This window comes from Pteropus alecto, unplaced genomic scaffold (genome assembly GCF_000325575.1).
Source record: "Pteropus alecto unplaced genomic scaffold, ASM32557v1 scaffold69, whole genome shotgun sequence".
Taxonomy (NCBI): domain Eukaryota; kingdom Metazoa; phylum Chordata; class Mammalia; order Chiroptera; family Pteropodidae; genus Pteropus; species Pteropus alecto.
In genome coordinates this window covers 6,966,934-6,989,088 of record NW_006494610.1, presented here as the reverse complement: position 1 = coordinate 6,989,088, position 22,155 = coordinate 6,966,934, and the positions used below count along the sequence as shown (strand labels likewise).

At 30.6% G+C, this 22,155-nt stretch overlaps 1 protein-coding gene across 1 annotated transcript in view; it reads right to left on the bottom strand.

Moving 5' to 3' along the window:
• The window catches only part of PCLO (piccolo presynaptic cytomatrix protein), a 352,477-nt gene that overhangs the window by 30,849 nt on the left and 299,473 nt on the right, over positions 1–22,155 (bottom strand). The window contains 2 exon segments of the mRNA XM_006925736.2: positions 5,842–5,915; positions 11,598–11,739. Of these exon segments, the coding sequence (XP_006925798.1) occupies positions 5,842–5,915; positions 11,598–11,739 (216 nt within the window).

Here is a 22,155-nt window from a genome sequence, read left to right as displayed (position 1 = left end):
CTTTGTACAAATTTCCAATTTCTCCGTTCCCCCCTTGCATCTTTTGTTTCATTTTCACTAAATTAACTTTCTCCTACACACCCCCAATCCTTTTTTCCATTTGTCTCTTTGCTCATATGGTTCCCTTGGTCTGGAATTTGCCTCTCCCTTTGTCACATGCTTTTGAAAGACTTTCTCCATCTTTCAAATCAGTCACCACCTATAACCTCTTTCACAAAGCTATGCCCCCTGACTCCTACAGTACACTATTTCCTCTCTTTCTTTTGAATTTTTATCACGATTCTTCTTTAAATTATTAAAAGTGATAAAATATTTAACAATGGGCATAACACAGTCTCCAACCAATGCAAATGCTTGGTGGCTGTACATACTGGTTGAGCAGGTGTGCTTACTGGTTGATTATGGGATAGGACCATACTAGATCATAAAAGCCCTCAAATCAGCATATGTATTGACTTGATCGTTATAGCATTCAAATTTTTCACACAGAGTCTTACATATAAATAGGCATACTCATATTTAGCACTAATCAACTTTAGAAATATAAAAAACAATGTACGTATCAGTAAAATTAGAGAAACAAGATTATAAATAAATAAACATTTAATTTTATAATACAATGTACACATGGTCAGTTTTTAAGTACAAAATGTGTAGGACAAGTAGGACAAGTAATCAAATGACACAAAACAATCCACTAATCACATTGCCTTTGATAACATTCCAACCTCAAAATTGAGGTAAAAATTAAATATCATATTTATTAATTTTAACAACACATTTGCTATATAAATGTTATAAATAAATTTTATCCATTGTCGGCTTCAATGAAACTGAATTTAGATAAAGATAATTTTTAATTTAAAAATTAACTCCTTGAAAGATCATTACTGACATCAGCACAATTAAGAGAATTAGGAAATGCCAAAATAATAAAAGATGAAGTGATATATAGATGACAAAAATAGATATTACATATTTAATTTGAAAGTTCTTTAGTTTAATTAGAATTAGAACCTGAAAAAATGGCGACATGATTTTTTTTAAGGAATAAGAGCATTAACTCTTATCTGAGTTGTGGGAACTCCACCAGGGCATGGAGTGTGTCACATTCTGCATTCCATCCTCAGTGCTTATCCTTGCCTCATTAACAATGAGTGTTCAGTAAGTGTTTGCTGAGTGACTTATTGAATGCCTTAATAATAGCTATTATTATGTTCTAATTGAGGGTCATCCAGGGTGGTTTTATATTTTTCTCTTTGAGGGTTAATTTTTTTAAAAACCCAGTTGGACAGAGAAAGAGAAGAAATTAAATGAGTATTTTACATAGAGTACTTGGTTATGCCAATCAACGAACTCTTAGAGGGATATCCATTACTTACTCCATCCCTTTTTCCTACTTAAAAAAGAGAAAATACTTGGAGGAAATTATTTTTTAAATCTTTGTGTGTGTGTGTGTGTGTGTGCTTATCAAAACAAGATAAGAGAGAGGACTCCAATACTGAGGATTAGATTTTTATTGGTTTAATGCAAGAAGTCATTTCTGTCCTACACTTGCTTCATGGACTTTGCAAAATATGTTCCTTCACCTAGAAAAGCTCATACTAATCACTGTTAGAGCTATGTATAAAACATATATTTATACAAAATACACTTGAAATTTGAGTTAAACGAGATTGTTGTGACTATAAATTTCCATTATTTCTATATATATTGTTATGCTTTTTTTTTTTTAAACTCTTTCAATAAGATACTGAATCAAATCTTATTCTCTGCCTTACTCCCCTCCCTGCCTTCTTCTTAGGTTACCATTACCGGTGATGTGCTTTCACACACTCAATTATTTGAAAACATTTGTGAGTAGAGCTTAGTGTATTTCTATAATGGTAGTTTTATTTATTTTGGCCCACTGAAAGTAGAAATTGAGTGATTAAATTGAGGCTTCCAAAGATACTTAAGCAAATAAATGATTCATTATAGTTATTTGTTTTTTAAATGCATGCAGCCAGGCAAATTAAACCTCATACCAAGTTATGATCTTGATGTCTGATGTTAACACTTGTGAACACTTGGTTTAAAAGAATAAATGGGTCAAGCCAGTCACTATATGTAATACTTGTGAATGCCTACTAGCAAAAAATAACGCTATTAAATATACTAAATAAAAAATTTAGGAAAGTACTATCTCATTTATCTTGAGGGTATTAGAGGTTTTTAATATAAGTTGGAAAAACACGATTGGAAAGTCTAGTTGATTTGATCTAAATCTTTAAGAGAAATGGTCTTGTATAGCTCTCCCAACAAATATGTGATATTTTATCAATCTTGACTAATTTTATTCCTTTGAATGGGATCCAAATGGCTGTATCTTAAATCTACTTCTAATTTAATAATAGCTACACTTTAAAGGATATTAATCATATGTCAAACATAGAGCTTATTTGCACTTTACTTTGGGATTTACTTAAATTGTAGAAGTTCAGCTTTTCATTAGTAGAGATAGTTTAGAAGAGTATTAATATTTTCCACCACGACTTAGGTCAGGACCCCAGAATCTTCAATTGATCTCACCTTCTGACCCACTGAATTAATCTCATGCTGGGATTAAAATTTATGACTCACTGCTATAGAGAAGATGAAACATTATTTGACAAAATGACTCAGTGGAAAGTAGATTTTAAAAAAATCAGAACACTAAGTAAGTAGACGTGCTCAATAAGTAGAGTAAGTTTATGGCTATTTAGCATTAAAAAAAACTCATTAACATGGTCAACATAAAATTTCAACTCCATTTTTGTATTCTGTACACTATAATTTCAAAACAAAACTAAAAACTTATGAAAACAAACTGTATAAAGGTGATTACTTAAAATCTATGATATGCTTTTGATTTTTTTTTTTTTTTGCTTTTGATTTAAAGTATTCTGTCTTAGATCATTTCTTTGTAGATCAATTTTCCTTAAAGAGAATCAAGGTGTTCATAAAACAAAGTGCTTAAATAAATTACATAAAAGACTCAAGATAAAGGGGAACATTGCAAGATCTACAATTTCAAGAAAACTGTACTAATCAACAAAGATACACTGTTTTTCTGGTGCCCTGATGAAGAATTCAAGGAGTAATCCAGTCTTGAAAATATATTATGTCCAAAAACATATTGAACAACTCTATTTTGTTTGCTTGTTTGTTTTCTCGTGAACTTGCTATTTATGTTGACCAATAACAAAAAGAAGTAAAGCAATCCTCTGGATCACTGAAAACAAGATATATATCATACATCATATATCTCAAGTACAACACAAAGTTGATTCCGTATTTCTATGAGAGCAAAACAAAATCCTGCACTTTAGTGTCTTCTTATCTGCTTAGAAAAAATACATTTCTGTATAATTTGATAATTTTCTGCCCACTCTCTGTCTATATATTCTTCTTAATTTAAAATTGTTTCTAAAGGTTTAATATTTATTGCATTTTTCTTTTCCACATTGTTAGCAATCTCTTATATATTTCTTATAGAACTATTCATGCCCAATTTCATAGAGACATGTAAATTATAAATTTGCTTATTATCTAAATATCAGAAGTAATGTCATCAAAAAAATTGTCCAAAATATTGCTACCAAAGGGCACATGATTATAAATGACTCATATTGTATTACATAGTCCATCTTTTTTCTATACTAAACTCCAGTCCCTGTGCTCAATAACTAAGCTGAGATTAAATCTTGATAAGATCTAGTTCACTAAAATATAAACATATTGACTCATAAGTTTAAATAAAATATAAAATTGTCTGTGACTGGCTCTTCTTGGAAAAACACGTATGTTTTGTGTGAAGCATATAAAAGTAGAAAGTGTTAGTATGAACAATTTCTATTCATTGACAACTCAACATTTATACTAAAATAATTTTATTTATAAACTTAAAAAAAGGTGAAGTTAAATAACTAAAGTTTTGAAAAAAACTGCACATGAGTTGCTTCTCTATATACCTAAATTCTAGTCATATGAAAATCAATGACTTCTTTTTTTTTTAAGTAAGTTCTATATATGATTATATTGTTTATTCATTCATTCAACAAACACTCTTGAAGTAACTCTATGAACAAGGCTTTCTGCTAAGTGCTGGGACCTCAAGATTAATAAAACCATAGTTCTGGTCTGAGAGTTGTTCAGCCTTATGAGGGAGACAGGCAGCGAAATAGGTAAATGTAAAGCAAAGAACAATGATAACAAAACATGCAAATTATAGTGTGATTGGCATAGATTTTGTAAGTGGTAGAAGCACACAGGAAGAGGAGGCAAAATAAGGAAGAAAGTAAATTAAGTAGTTAAATGCTTCTATAGGATCTCCAGCAAATTATTGGGCAAGATATATTTCTGGCATTTGCTATGTTTCTCCCTTGTCTCCCCCTTTCATCAAAACAGACTTGTCCTGGTTTCAGCTCTCACTGGCCTCAAGCCTACTGGAACAGTAGCTTCTTTCTGCTACCTATCTTCTGCTTGGTTTTCCAGTGTCTTCCACAAGTATACAATAATCACCAGCCGCAAATTTCCTCTAGTTTAAATATTCAGAGGGGTTTCCAGGGAATTTGGATGGTAGATTTGGGGCTACTCAACATATAGATAAGAGTTGATGAGTTTATGCAGAGAGAAGATGAGTAAACAGACTGATGGATTGAGGATAGAACCCTAGGGAACATGGCAATAGATAGAGGAAGCACAGCCTTTGAATGAGTCTAACTTTTTTTTTCTTTCTTTCTTTTTTTTTTTTTGTAAAACCAGAACAATGTGATATCCACCAGGAATCTTAGGCATCACTTAGACACAGCATTTATCAAATGAGGTTCTGAAGATAAAGAGATCAAGTCACCAGTTAGGTAACAAGACCAGATTTGAAACCCAAATCTCGGTTTTCTATTTCCTCATCTAGTGTCCTTGTGATATCATTTGTTTAATCATTCTTTTGAATAGCATGTGGTTTCATATCATCTTCCTTGGTTCAAGTCACTTGCTTTTATTTGTGTGATGTTTGCACTTCATTTTCTTTTATGGAAAACAAGTAAATGATATTATTTATCTTCACAGGTAATTTTAAGAAATTAAATGAGATAAACATAAAAAGTATTTAGAGTAGTGCAAAGTAATTAAGATAGTTAAAATTATTGAGAGGTTGGTACAATTCATATTCATGAAGAATGACAGTGCTACCAGATCCTACCACAATATTATGAAAGACAAGTATCATTGTGCACCTTACAGACGCTGATTATATGTTTTCTAAAGTTAAAATTATTTTTGGCATTTGTAATACCCTTACCATTTGTTTGATAAAACCAAATTTAATTTCAAATTAAGTTTTGCTTTAGAAGTTAGTTCAGTCATTTTTTTTCTATAAAATGACTTTTACATCATTAGTTTGTTCTTAGTTCCATATATTTAAGAATTTCCATTGACTTAAATGAGCTTCCATGATTTATTTTTTATTTTCATAAAATTTTAAATGAAAAAAAATTTTCAAATTTAAAAAAGTTTTTTCTTTCCCCTGAGGAACTCTTCTGAGTCTCCCCTGTCATCATTCTCATTCTTTTTCCTCTTTTAAATTTTTTGTATCTCAAAATACTTAAATGTTAAATATGCATGAGAAATCGAGAAATTGTTGAATAAAGTTACAAAGTCATTCTAATTTAATGGATAACAGAGAAACTGATGGCTTACTTTCTAATGCTTTTGCCATTAGTGCTTAGAAATTAACATTCAAATTAAAAGAAAAACAAATTAAACACTTATACTGCAGCATATAGATCCAACCAAAATCCAGTATTGTAAATTTTAACTTACCTTCAGTGTCTGCTAGTCCGACTCCTACTCCTGGCTGTTTTATAAGCTCTTGACCATTCTGCCCCATCTTCCCTCTATTTATAAAGAAAATGAAAGGTTATACAATATTCAGTTATGATCTCCTAAGAGCAAATAAGAGGACAAGTTTGCAAGAATAGAATAACATATATTTAGACCTGCAATAAATTACCTGGATGGCACGTATAAACACAATAAATTGTTCTAGATAGTGTTCTTTTTAAAATGGGAACTTATTTATAATGAGTCGTATATATCCTTTGACAAGAAGGGAAATTTTGAATTAACTTATAAAAATAATATTATAATAACACAGAATCTTTTTCACTTAGTGGTTTTCCTTCAAGTTCTTCCTGTGTTTGCAGTTGTGTGTAGCATATTGGCTTTTGAAGTCGGACTGCTACATCTCTGCTTCCGGCTTTACTATTTTATGCTATGTGTCATTTAAAGCAAATCTACTTAATCTGGTGAATTTGCAATACAAGGATAGTAACATTAGCTACCTTTGGTTATGAAAATATCATATGACAAAATGTATATAAAGTGCTAAACACAATGCTTGAAATATCATAACATTCAATAAATATAAAGTATTAATAAACAGGTATGCACATAATGGCTTTGGAATTCAGCCAGAGACTGCTACTCACTTTTAGTTTTAGCCTCAAACTTTTGGAAGGCTAAATAGATGAAGAATTCATGATTCAAGATTTTAAAATTGTCTCATATACTTATGCAAGATGTTCTAAAAAATGGAATAAAAATGCTTACTTGTTAAAAAGGGTGCTTGAACAACAGAATATCTTAATACTATGTTTCTCAACAATAATTCTAACATGCCATTATTTACTAAAAATTCTTACTTTCCTGAAAATACTTGGTTTGCCGAACCCACTGAAAATGTAACCATAATTATTTCTTAAGAATCTAATAATACTACTACCCAAAGCAATTTACAGATTCAGTGCAATCCCTATCAAAATACCAAAGGCATTTTTCACAGAAGTAGAACAAATAATCCTAAAATTTATATGGAACTACAAAAGACCCTAAATAGTCAAAGCAATATTGAGAAAGAAGAGCAAAATCGGAGGTATCATGCAACCTGATACCAAACTATATAACAAGGCTAAAGTAACAAAATGATGGTTGCCAGATGTGAGAGGTTTGAGGGGTAGATGAAAAAGGTGAAAAGGATTAAAAGTACAAATTGCCCATAATAAAAATTGTCATGGAGATATAAAGTACAGCATATGGAATATAGTCATTATAACTATGTATGGTGTCAGATGGGTATTAGACTTATTAGGGTGATTACTTTATAAGGCACATAAATGTTTAATCACTATGTTGTACATCTAAAATTAATATAATATTATATGTCAATTGTAATTGAAAAAATTTAAAAAACAATCTAATTATATCTTACTTGAAAACTGCTCTAAAGACTATTTTATTCTACTGACAATTGTTCTGAATATGAAAAAGGAACAGATGTAAATTCAGAAATTATTTTATCTTGAAAGACATTACATTGCTTTATTTTGACAAGTCTAGATCAAAGGTTTAAACACTATATATATATATGTGTGTGTGTATATATTATATATATGTGTGTGTGCATATAGATACATATATATATATATAGTTTGCATCTGAATATATACAAAAAATCTACTACAAATTTATAATAATTAAAACAGTATGATAATGGCATAAAAATATATGTATAGACCAATGGAATAGAATAGAGAGCCAGAAATAAATTCTCACTTATATAGTCAATTAATCCATGACAAAGGAGACAATGATATAGAAGCAGGAAAGACAGTCTCTTCAATAAGTGTTGGCAAAACTGAACAGATACATGCAAAAAAAAAAAAAAAATGAAATAAGGACTTTCTTACACCATATACAAAAATAAACTAAAAATGGATTAAGATCTTAAATGTTAGACCTGAAACAATAAGACTCCTAGAAGAAAACAGGCAGTAAGTTCTTTGACATCTCTCTTAGCAATATATTTTTGGATATATTTTCTCAGGCAAGAGAAATGAAAAGAAAAGTAAATAAATGAGACTACATCAAACTAAAAGTTTTTCCATAGTGAAGGAAAACATCAACAAGACAAAAAAGAACCTATTGAATAGAAGAACATATTTACAAATGATACATCTGATAAGGGGTTACTATCCAAAATACATAAAAAACTCATACAACTTAACACCAACCCCCACACCCCCTCAACAATCCAATTAAAAAATGGACAGAGGACTTGAATAGACGTTTTTTCCTAAGAGGACATACAGATGGCCAACGGACATGTGAAAAGATGCTCAACGTCACTAATCATCAAGAAAATGCAAACTAAAACAACCATGAGCTATCACCCCACACCTGTTGAAAATGGTTATTATCAATAAATTAACAAACATCAGGTGCTGTTGAGGATGTGGAGAAAAGGAAACCCTCATACACATGTTAGTGAGAATATAAATTGGTGTCGCCACTGTGGACAATAGTATAAAAATTCATCAAAAAAATTAAAAATAGAGCTGCCATATAATGCAACAATTCTACTTCTGAGTTATTTATCCAAAGAAAACAAAAACATTAATTTGAAAAGATATATGCACCCCTATGTTCATTGCAGTATTATTTTATAATAGCCAAGATATGGTAACAACCTAGATATAGACCTCTCTCTCTCTCTCTCTACACACACACACACACACACACACACACACACACACACACATACATATATACACACATGTATGTGTACATATAAATATTATTTAGCTATATAGAAGAATGAAATTTTGCCACTTGCAACAACATGGATGGACCTGGAGAGTATTATTCTAAGTGAAATAAGGCAGACAAATACTGTATAATCTCATTTATTTGTGAAATCTTAAAAAATAAACAAACAAATAAACAACATAAAACAGAAACAGACCTATTGCTATAGAGAGCAAATTGATGACTGCCAAAGAGGAAGGGAGTAAGGTTATGGGAACAGAAAAAAAGAAAAAAAAGATAGTGTTAAAGCCACTATTCGAGGAACCACCACCTCCCCCCAAAAAAAGAAAGAAAAAAAGAAAGAAAAATCCCACTGACAGACTTTTCTGTAATGCTGTGTTGCAGTCATGTGATTCTCATTACTAAGCTTTTTAAATTGTTTCTGTGAGATTCAAGATAAGTTGGTCGATAAGTTTTAAAAAATTAACTCTGCTGTGTCTGTCACAATTAGACAAGGAGATAAACTTAATAATTTAGTAGCAATCTCACTTTTAGTAATATACTATACTAGTAGAAAGACAAAACGTATCATTACTGAGCCGAAGAGAATTGAAAGTGAGGAATCCTATTAGCAGTGCTAATAGAGCAGATGAGAGTACTGAAAAATTCCTATACCATGCCAAACTCTCACAAAATAATTACAATTTTTAGTAATTGTAATATAATACATTTTTGATAATTTTTTTATTGATCTTGAGTCCTAGATTTCATATTATAATGGTGATAGTCAGCTACAGTCTTTGCTTCTAGTGAAAACTAATTTTAACATTAGATACTTAGCCAAAATGTATATTAGGTGCATTTCTAAGATTATAGAGAAAACTTTTGCAGCAATGTGAAGCCACATATGTACAAAGGAAATGTAACTGTGGGTCGTGTGAACGATGTAATTTTTCTGAATTCTCAGTAAATAATCTTCAGTTTAGAACATTTTGACTACATAGTTTGTAGTTTATATTTCTTAATCAGTCACCAAATATGTATTGAGCATTTATGTTAGCCCAAGCAGTAACTGTTAGACACAAAGGGGCATACGAAGGAACTACCAAATACTGCTCTAACATCATCCTGCAATGCTTTAAAAGAGAGAATTTTTTTCTGTGCTCATATGGAAAAACAATAGCCTCGTAGGCAGTTTCGAAAGGCTTTCATTCATAAGAGAAACAGGAAAATGGGAAAAAACAAAATTGGAATGTGGTATGTATGTAAAAAATACATAATCTCCTTCCCCTTCAGACATTCAGCTATTGAGGAAAAAATGTGGTTTACTCTCTGAAAGTTATAACTTTATCATCAGTGTTAAATTATTTATTTTAAAAGGTATGGATAAATTGAAAGGATATTAAGTGATATGTGGTGTAAAACCTTTACAGATTTGTATGATATTTATAATTTAGAGAGAAGAATTTAATGAATTTGCTGAAATTCTGCTCTGTCAAACTGGATCATCAGAGGCTGAAAACTACTCCTTTTAGAAATGGTTTATAATAAAAAGAACTGATTAAATACAAATAACTCTATTGATTCATAACCTAAGTATCAAAAAAAAAATAAGTAATGAAATAATCAATTTCAGTAGGAAAAGTGTAACTCGAACATCACAAAATAAACACTTTTTTTCACAGTACAAATCCGTTTTCCCTATTATTTTGCTTTTGTAAATGGATCTGTTATCTAAATATTAGTAGTATTCTGGAGATCAAAAGGAAAGATTTATTTAAAAAGTGATAATAAAAGAAAGAGAAATAGAAGTTCCACTCTCAAAGAAGGCTTCACTCAACATTGGAGAAAAGGAAAAAGACCCTTTAACAAGGTGCCAGACCAGGGGACCACTGCTCTTTCTGTAAACTGCCACATAATAAGTAATGTGAATGGTCTCTGTTGCAACCACTCAAGATTGCCCCTATAATGTGAACAGCATTAGACAACACATAAGCAAATGGGTGTGTCTGTGTTCCAATAAAACTTAATTTATGAGCCCTGAAATTTCAATTTTATATAATTTTCACGTCACAACATATATTCTTCTTCTGTTTTTGTTTGTTTGTTTGTTTTTCTTTTTCAAACTTTTAAAAATTCAAAGTCATTGTTAGCTCACAGCTGGATTCACCCTGGCCTGGAATCTGAGGAAGGGTGGCCCAGTGGTGTTTTTGAAAACCCAGAAAACTAGTTACTGGGGAGGAGAAGGGAAGGTCAGGAACTTTCATTTTTGTTACTGGAACAGACATAACCTACATATTTATCTTGGATGCTGCTAAATTTTGCCACCAATATGACTAAACCCATTCTAACACATTCTGAACACAATCTGCCTTATTTTTGCATTTGATTTGCAATATGATTTTCTTGAAGCTTAACACATTACCAATGAACTTTACTCCAAGTTTATCTACTCATGTACTATGTACTATGTACTACTTGCTATTTCTTCTGGAAAATATGAAAACACAAAATCTTCTTTTTAATTGTAGCAATATTTACAGTTGAAAAATCTATGTGAGTAGCTCAGTATGTTATCAATTTCAAATGTAAAATTTGAGTTCTTTAAATATGTTTAAATCTCTCCCAATTCAAAGTAAATAAAGCTATGTTTATTTCAAATATCAATGCTGTTTTTATTTGGTCATTATGTGATTAAAGAATGATGCAGGCATGGCTAAATTATTATTTTAGCAGTGTTTCTGTTAAATACAGATTGAATTAATTAAGTAGTACTGGTAGTGCCCAGTATTCACCCTTAGAATTAACTAAATTAATCCAATTTCTTCTGAACAATCTTTTTTTTTTTTTTTTTATGTAGGCATGGCCAGTTGAAGTGCTTCAGGGACAATTGCTCAGAATTGGCTAATTATCTAGTTATTTCCTGTTAAATGTTAAGAAAAGCTTACTCATAATGCTGTTAGCTTTGTAGTGAGAAAAAAAGAACCACTTACATCCTTGGAATAGGAAATAGATTAGTCTCCCCTGCAGTGCTGCTGCTTCCTTCACTGTCCACGCTATAGCCACTGCCAAAGCTGCTGCCCGAGGAGCCGGTGGACACGGAGCTTTCTGCAGGCCGGTGATTGGTAGGCTTTGCTGCATGGTGTGGGAAGAGTCAACACCACAGTCAATCAGTGATACTCCCATTGATCTCCAAATGCATTATGATGCGTTTTCTTCATTTACATGTATAAAGAAACAGCTGTAGCAAGAACTCCACATTTCCTAACCTGCCTTTCATTTTCTGTCCCTTAACCAATAAAGCATAGTGGCCACACTAACATACTTGATTGTTTTTCTTGGACATAAAGGAAAAAACAATTGCTTTTAGGAATAAACCATCATATTTTTAGACTGAGATAAATAGCACGTAACTATTCTATTATTATTATCGTTTGTGGCTTATTTGTACAGTATTGCAATAAAGATATGGCTATTTTTTAGAGAAGGAGTTTAGAAACACTTGCGTAGATAGAAATAACAAGATAAGAAAAAATTTTCTTAATTATTTTTCGTATTAATATCGAATAATCTGTTTTTTTTCTTGAGACGTGAAGATGAAAAATAGAACAGACAATTTCAAGAAATGATTGAAAATTCTGTGCTTATTTGTATGTTGCTCTATCAACTATCTCCACAGGTTATTCAATTTGAAGATATTTGTTTCCTTTTAGGCATTTCTTAGTTTATGATTAGGACTTGTTTTAAAAATTTCATCAGCTTGATTATTTTTTGATGTAAGAATTCTTATTTCCATAGAAACGTAATAATTCTGTGCTGCAAATTATGCAGTAGTAGGAGTATAATGTCAATATTGTTAGTAGAATTCTAGATTAGAGGAGATTTGTGGGGGGAACTTTTGCTGGAAAAAAAAGAGAAGGCAAGTGTTTTCTTTTGTTTCTGTAGAGAGAAACTTCTCTAGGCAGATTTTTGAAATTGTTATTTATCTTCTGCCATATGGTCAGAGTTTAAGAGTATGAGCTTTGATCATATTGACATGGTTTTGCATCTCAACTTATTGTGGAGTAAGACTAAAGTTCAGTTTCCTCATTTGAACATAATGGGGTCAGTAATGCCTATGTCATAAGATCATGATATGGGAAGTAAGATAAAATAAAGCAAGAACCCAGTATTTTATATCTTGCCATATACCCCAACCTCTTCATCAGGGCTCTACTGTCAATGGCTGTTCTCTAGTATCTTTGAGTGTACGTAGTCCCTGATGATGAATTTGCCTTGGGTATCTTCTAATTCTAGACATGTTCTAGGCTACAAAATCATGAGTCTCTCTTCCATAAATACATCTCTGTTTGATTAGGAGTTTTTTAAGCAGTTGGATAGATTCACACTAATGGGTGAATAGTTGATAATTGTTTAATGATCCTAAGGTTTCTGCATTTTTCTTAAGGATCATATACAAATACAATAACTCGATGTGGTGGAATTTTAGTATAATCAACATAACCAACTGAAGCGATAATTACAGACATTTTGAGGGATACCATTTGAGGGCAGGGAAGCCATCAGAGTAGTCAGGATCAAGGCTGGTAAAGCAGCTCTTCCCCACTTCTTTCTTTCTTTCATTTCAGGACAATGGATTCTCTAAAGCCACCAGAAAAGTTTATAATATATATTCCAGTGATAGTAGGATCACTTTCTCAGAAGAGTGAAAAAGGAAGAAACGTTTATTAGTCAATTATATATCAGATGTCTATAAGTTGGGAATAGCTATTTAGAATAAGGCTTGAATTCTGTTAAATAGCCAGTGACCAATGAATTACTAGTAACCCATAGCTATATCTGCAGAAACAGAATGATAGTCATAATGTTTAATATTTTATTTGATTTTTGTAGAAGAAACCCATATATTGTATTTAGTGTTAAAGAAAATAATTTTAAAAAGAATAACTTTCAAAATGTAAAGGTAATATGACTGATATAAAATTAAAATCATTTATAAAGCAATTTGAACTGTATAATCAACCACATGAGTCATATTAGTCAATTGGTTGTAAACAAAAGAAAGCTGTCATACTTTTTGATTGGCATTATATAATCCAATCGAGACTGTTAATAGTTTTTAGTATGACATTGAATAAAAAAATCCTTTATCAACTGGAAAATCTCGATATACTATTTTCAAAGACAAACCTTAATTAATATATATTAATTTTAAATTGATTTATTTTTACTAAAGTAAAACAATTTTCATCCAAGAGTGCTCTCATAATGTATCAAAATAGCTACATTATAGAAAAGATGTCATTATTTACATTTAAAAATGTTCCATCTTTTCTTTTGTAAACTTTAACTTTGCCTGATGCAATTTCTAGTTCTATTCCTCTTCTGGGAAATTTGAGATGTGTACAGAATGGAAAACAATATAAGAAGAAGAAAGGATGAAGGCTAGAAATAACTTTAAGGAAAAAGTTTTTTTTATCTTGTCTAGGTAAATAGAAAAATCTCATTTGGAAAGCCTGTGCATGTGCTGCCAATTTAAATGCAAGTAAGTAATGTTTTATAAGAAATATAAAAAGAAAGAAAACCAAATCTATGGAACATTATACATATATTGGATTAAGTCTCAGTCTACTTAACATCTTTGCAAAACAAATTATAAGTAACTTTGAGTCTAAAGAAATTTGGAGTAGCTGGAAGTTAGGTGATTAATTCAAATAAATCCAGTGCTGTGATAAAACATCTGGTACTTGATCAAATTTCTTATTCTTATTCTTATTCTTAACCTGGTATTTAAGTGTAGGGTAGCGTTAGATAGCCTAACATTTGGTTAGTTTTTTAAAATAAATTCAATTAAAATGCAGAATGGACCTTTGCTTTTTACTGGGCAAAAGCAGTTTCAGAAAAATTCTTTCATTTGCCTCTCAAAGTCCTTTATCATCTGCTCCTTTTTAAAGGTATCCCTGGTAATTCTCCTTCATATGCTTTCCATGGAAGCCCCCTCAGGACTCACTCTGGCTTCTTTGGTTTGGCTTTCTTTATCCTGAGAGCTGAGGCTATTCTCTCCAATTTTGTTATGCTACCTTTGCCCCTATCACTTTTTCATATCTAAATTATATTTATCAATAAAGGCCCAGCTCAGATCAGTAAAAGCCCTGATTCATGCATTTTTCTCATCTTACCATTCAGAATTGAGCTCTTCTATATCTGTACTCTCAGAGCACAAGGTCATATCTTATTGGCCTTATCATATCTTATTGGTCTTATTGGCAATGATTACTTTCTATCTTTGATTGTAGTTGTTACATTCATGTCATTGTTCAAAGCAGAGGATGTCTTTTCTCCATGGTAGCATTCTTAAAAGCTTATCCTGGAACTATACTGAAGCAATTTTTAATGAAATAATAATAATAAAATTAATAATCTTTCCCTTATCCAAACTAAGCCATCTGAATGGGTTAGTAATATTTCACTTTTTATCTGGCAATGTGCTTTATGCAATTTATAAATCTTTCATCAATAGCACCACTTGATAATAGGAATTTTTTTCCCTCATGTTTTTGTTAAGAAAACTTTGGGTAATTCAACTTTTTTGTAGCTTTAAAAATCGGAATGAAACTTTAATCTGTCACACTGTGTACAAAAATGTGATCACTCAACTAAATGTTGTTTTCCCAATCCCCACAAAACTGGTTCGATTGAAAAAATATTTAATGACAATATACTAAACACAAAACAAAATAACTTTGAGAACTTAAAAAAGTTAAAAACAGACCATGGACATTATATATAAATATTTAAATTGGAATAACAATAAAATATGATGTGTGTAGTAACATTCCATGGGAGCCACCAGAGGGTGTTATTACAGACACTAGTGCCAATTCCACCTCTCGATACACAGAGAGAAATTACATTTAATTTTCTACCAGAAGTAATACTTAAAACATTACTCTTCTGCTTTACTCTTCCAACTCTTAACAGAGTTTCAGAAATCTGGATCTGCAATACATGGATTTATTATGTGCCTGTCTATTTTACGAAGAATTGAGGTTTATTTAATAATAAAACATTTTTGGAGTCTACATTTTTGTGTGTACTTTCTTTGTGAATTCCTATTTGTACTATCAAGTACCAATTAGAAGAAAGATGTATTAAATAAATATGTAATAGAATAAGCCTTCTTCCCTGGTCTAGAGAAAAAAATCTAGAGTATTGAATCATTTTTGACTCAATTATTGAGGGGGCATTTCAGGTAAACAATTTTATCTTCTCTGAGGCAATTCAGTCTGCTTTAAATTATTCTTTGACCTCTTCATTTTCTTCAGATGATAGATGATGAGACATCATTTTGTTTTATTACTTCACTGTGGCTAACCTTAATTAAACCTGATAGTGTCTCTTTGCCTGCACATCTGCTTTCAGTTGCTCTGTTGTTTTTTCTCCCTCTATGATAGTACTTAAAATTGCAGAACTGTCCCCACCACACGATGGCAGCACTGTGCTCAAAGTCTGAAGATCAGATTTGAAGACCATTAGTTTTAGAATTATGGAAAATTAAAAGCTGGTAAACACGGTAGCGATAACCTGCTCCTGACCCATCATATCACCTATAAGAAAATTAAGCCCTGTAAAGATTAAGTGACTTGTTCCAGTTCACACATTAATTAATGAGAGAAAGAATCAAAACTAAAAAATGTTAATCCACTTTTCTATCACATCCAATTATCTCAAATTAAGATTGTGAGATCTCTGTCTTCCTCATAATTCAGTGTTTGGAATGTATAAAGCCTTGATGCTTGTGATGTTCCATCATTGGTTTTATATTTTTGGTTCAGCTCAAAGTTATTTCTAAATATTTCAAGAATTATGTAGGTAGCTTATAATTTCCCAAATTACTTGGTTGATAAAGTATTAATATTATCTTTATCATAATGTTAATCCAGTCTATGAAATTAAGATCAACTGTTTGAAATTAAGATAAATCAATGAATAATTCTTTTGTTTATTCCAATAGTTTAATAATGGAACTGAAATAACCATCTGGCTATTTTAGAAATAATGTTTTTGTTTTTATTTTTACCAGAGATTTTGCAGTTTTATCTCATTTGTTGATTTGTTGTGAATATGTACCTGAAAATGTCAGGTTTCAATTTCCATTGTTACCAGCATTATTTGGCAGGTTTTCCCTTGAATTATGTCCAATCACATTTTTTATGTTTTCTAATACAGTTCAGGGGTATTAATTTAAGAAGAGATGTTGCGTCTTACGAGGACATTAGAAGTTGAATCTTTTTTTCCTAAATTTACTCTAGTATATTCATTATTCAATTGGGAAGATTTAAAAGAAATCTTGACACTAGAAAAATGGCACAGGTAGTTTCAATACAGCTATTTGTAAGTGTGTTTGCATATTCCTAAATTATAAGTTTTCACAAATAAAAGTATTAAAAATAGGTAACTCTGACTTTTGTAAACTTTTTTTGAGAAGGTCAGGTGAAGGAAGGATGGCACTGAAATATTTTTTAAAATGACAAATTATTGGTTAAAAAACAAAGATATCAGAAAGTTATAATGAATGATGAGAAATGAAATTTTGCAGTATCATTTTTTCTTATAAAAATTAAAATATATGCCTTAACATATTCCATATTCACACAGTAGCTTCTTTCAGAGAGGGAGATGGAGATGTAATGCCTCTGTTTGCTGTTTCCAGAAAGGCAATCATGTTCACTCCCTTTCCTCTCATCCACATTGGCTTTATGACTGAATTTTTCAAGACTTTGTAATGATCAATTCCATGTTTTTACCTAACACTATCAGTAATTTGTAGGTATTTTCCATACTCACTAACTAATCATTCATTCTCTATCTTTGTAGATAATAGGATCAATGATCACTTCAGGGAACAGAAGTAATAATGTATAATTTCAATATAACAGGTGTTTGGAAATGAAGGTAAAGTTAACTAATAACATGGTAGAGAAGAATTTTTTCTTACGTAAATATAATACGTGATGGCTAGTATACTATAGTCCTTGCATTAATGCTATAATGTTACCTTTTAAGAGCATCTTTCTTTTTAAAGGTGTTTTTGATTTAGAACTGGTTTTGGAAGAAGTCATTTAAAGTAAATATAGTTTAAGTGGGGACTAAAATGTCATAGTAAAAATGGAAAAAAGTTTCATTAAGACATGATCAAAAATGAAAATTAAGAAAATAAATTCATTTTCTCTTTAATAAATGTAGTTATAATTCCAGCTGTGTCCAAATAAATAGAACAAATAAAGAATTTATAAAGTGCCAAGTTTTGGTTTTGTGCTAAAGGATTCTAGCACAATTGTTACAACACACTAAAGATCATCATTAAAAGGTTAATAGCAGGATGATATTTGAAAGAAAAAACATTCACATTTTTAAAGGCAACTCTTAATTTTTCAATATTCATTTCATTTTCCTTCGAAGCAGAAATATCCTCTCTCTTGGGGTTTGCTTGCAAAATATGCAAGATTGTTTCAGTAAAAAGTAATTATAAAAGTAGTCAGTTTTGAGAAATGTTTTTACATAATCCTAAAACTGACAATTTAGATCATGAATACTTAGATAACAAGGATAACAGTCCTTAAATGGAATCTAAATGGTTTGATTTACATAAAAATCCTGCCCAAAGGAAATATATTTCCAGGATAAACAAATACAAATTAAATACAAATTAATAATGGTAGACTGATTTATGTGGCTACTGCTACAACAAACACCGAATATTATTTTTGATATCATTCAAATGTAGTCAATGGTCACAAAGTAAAAAAGAGTTCAGACAATTATTTGATAAATCCATGTCCAGTCCTCTGGGACCTAACGTCTCTAGTTAATTTCCTTAATCTTTCTACCTCCTCCAAATAGATTGTTTTCAAAAGATTTCTCTCCTCTTGTAGTTAATTATATCCCAGTGGACTGGAAAGATTATTAGAAAGAATCAAAGCCAGAACAAATAAAAATATAATTAATTATGTTTCGGCATATTTCTAAACATAATGATGTTTAGTTATATAAAAACTTAAGTCGATAACTAACTGCATTTTTCTTTTCCAATCTCAGTTGAAGGTAGACAGAACTCATGCTTTCTCATTCTTCATAATTCTTCCCAGATATCTTTAATTGGTTATTCAATAAATATTACTAAGATGGCAGATTCACAGGGCCATTGATTTTTGTCTATTTTGTTCACTGCAGTATCATTAACACTTTAACGAGGTTCTGGAACATAACATTCATTAAAAATAAATGTGTTTATGAATGTAAATAAATGAACAACTAATACAGGTAATTCAGATAATATTTTTTATAAATGATACATATTTTCAGAATTCTCTTTTTAGCTTTAATTACTTAAAACGTGCTAAATTATATCCTTGAAAATTAGTAATCAAAAATTTGGTAAGAGGTAAGAAACTTAATTTTTCCTCAAATTTGAATCAAAGTGATGATCTTCAGTTTTTTTATTGTTAGTTATGCCAACATAATTAATATGTAGTAAATGGTACAATAATACAGATAATGCAATAGAAAATAAAAAAAAGTAACATAAACAATTGCTTTTTTCAATGAAGTTTATCTTCAAGATAAGGACACAAATAAAATTTATTCTACCTTTATAATACTCTTACTCCACCTTAGGTCGAGAACAGCTGAATTAAAGCTGACAGGCAACTTACCAGTCAGATTCTGAAAGTAAGAAGTAATGAACATGGACATATAATCATAATTTAATTTAAATCATTCCCAATAAAATATTTTGAATAAAAATATAAAATGAAAATTGCTCTTGGTCAATCTTAAAAATTATAAATTAAAATTAAATGAGAAAAGAAAGAAAGGATTCTGAAATGCAATATAACAGATATAAGGAATACAAAATTTAAAGATAAATATGATAACTGTATTTTGGAAGAAACCTCTAATTATTCAATGCCTTTGGCTATTGGAAAAATTACGATTGTGCATGGGTATAGATCATTGGCTCAAACATTTTGATCTCAAGATGTCTTTTACATTTTTAAAAATTACTGAATTCCCTCAAAGAACTTTGTTTTATGTATTATATCTATCAATATTTGTCATATTCAAAATTAAGAAAAATTAAAAATAATCAACAATACATTTTCCATTAGTCATCAAAGCAATGATGTCCTGACATCGCATGTAAATGCAGGAAAACTTCACTGTATGCTTGAGAAAGAATGAGAGTGAAAAAGGAAAATAACATTTCAATATTCTTAAGAATTTTTTTGACCTAATAAACCCTTAAAAGGGTCTATGGAATGCCCAGGGGTCGACAGACACACTGAGAAATACTGATCTAGATCTATAGTGATAGAAAGAAGTGTTAACTGTGAAAATAAGAAGAAACCAATTAGCACCAGCTTTTTTGATAGTTATCCTAAACCACTATATATTTTGTGATCACTATGGTGTCTTTTATTTTTTTATACTAAAAAACGTTAAGTTGTTAGCCTCTCTTGAAAAGATTTATTATTATTGATATCATTAACCTTTTAACTTTTCTCAGCTTCTAAGCTTTCTAAAAAGTTGTTCTACCCAGAACTTCACAACTCTAGGAGCACAAGTTCTGAATTAAAAATTAATGTATCATAACAGTTTGCTTGTCTGTTCTATTTTTGCTTTAAAAAGCTACTTATGGTATACAGAAACCCAGAATAAATAATGATATTTGGAAGGCATTAAATGATGCAAATTCTTCCAAAAGGGTTTCCTGTATATAAAATCTTTTTAATTTTCTTGCATATTAATAGTTGGTTGGAGCTAAAGTAGTAACTCAATAGTTAGTTACTTTATCAAATGTCATTAGCAATGAGAATGCTTTACGACAAACTAAAACTGAATGTATATAAGAGATTTATATAGAAATTTGAATTACATAGTATAAAAAAGTTCATTTCTATATCTCTCTATATAGATTCCAAGTTCATTTTATATAAAGCCAGATAAAAATGTGATATGGCCTAGAAAATTTAAAATAATATGGTTTTGAGTTTGTAATCAGAAAAAGCAAATTTTCCTTCTGTGTTCTTTTAAAAACAAGTAGAGCAGAAATTTTATTCTAATTTCTTTCTTAGATGTTTAAAAATAGAGACCCATGTTCCTGACTTTTATCAAGCATTTTCTTCTTTAAAAAATTATCAGTTATTTGATTTGTAATATCAATATTAATATTTTGATCAGTTTTTCTTCAAATGATTCATTTAACTGATTTATTAATTTTTATCTTTCAGTATCTTAAAACATATTTAAAATCCATAAGCTTTTTTTTTTTTTTGGCTCCTCAACGATTAATTGTGTATTTACACATTCAAAACCGCAATAAAATGAAAAGAAAAAAGCATATTTTCCCAATCTGCCTCAGTACACACGAAGGTTCCTTTCATCCTCTCCTGTATTCATAGGTTCCCCCTCTCTCTCACCCCAGATTATCTTGTACAATAAAGAATGGGTGAAATATCATGATTTTACATAATGTGATACATGCAGATGAAAAGTGGAAAAAAATCAAGTAATTCTTGGTTAGATACCTGGATTTAGGCAATACTGTTAAGTAGCCAGATTATGGTCTTGGAATCACTATCCTTCTCCTTAGGTAGCATTTCCCTGGTTCCTTGATCCCCGCTACCAGATTACAATGTTCCCAGGCCCACGCTCACATCATACAGTCTATCCAGGGCCCTGCACTTGTCCCCATCAGCCTTCTCACATTCCAAGCTTCTTACTTTTCCTTTATCAGCATTTACTTGTCTGTCTCATTTCCTCAGGGTTCTACTCCCTGGTGGTAATTTCATAAATTAACTTTTAGAAAATAATTTCCTCGAGCCCAAAGTACAATAATTTGCCTTTTAAAAATTAAGTTTCATGTTGTTAAAGACATGTCGTAAATAGCATTTAAGGGACTTTGGCATGTTAAAATTAGGTCTTTCTCTTCTTGTCAGATCATATATTAATAGTCATGCCCAATTACATATGTCCATAGCTAGATCATTTGACTAAGGCACAGACGGAAAACAAGTTTGATACTTAGACAGACCAGTTGGTCTTGCTATTCAAGTCAGATGAAATGAACATGTAAATACCCAGTGTGAATCAGACATACTTTATGTGGATGGCTCTATGCAGACCCATGGCTAGATGGTAGGTCAGTGGAATCACCCTTGTGAAGGAAGGTCATAAACAGGAGACAATGATGTCATATGATCAGAATTATTCATGTACTGTCTGTTGCTATATATGTATTACAGAGATAGTTCTGGCAATAAATTTTATATGACTACAGAAAGAGTTGAAAATGCATAATCAATCATTCTAAGAAAATATAAGAACTCTTAAAAAAAAACAAAACTTTAGAAGAGATTTTGGTTTTCACAGAGACTTACAGAGAAATAGGCATAGAACTTTGAAAGTTGAAATTATCTAATTTGATTCTCTCAGATTTTCTTGAATCTTTTCTGTGTTCACATCATTACAGTTTCAACTTTTTATATT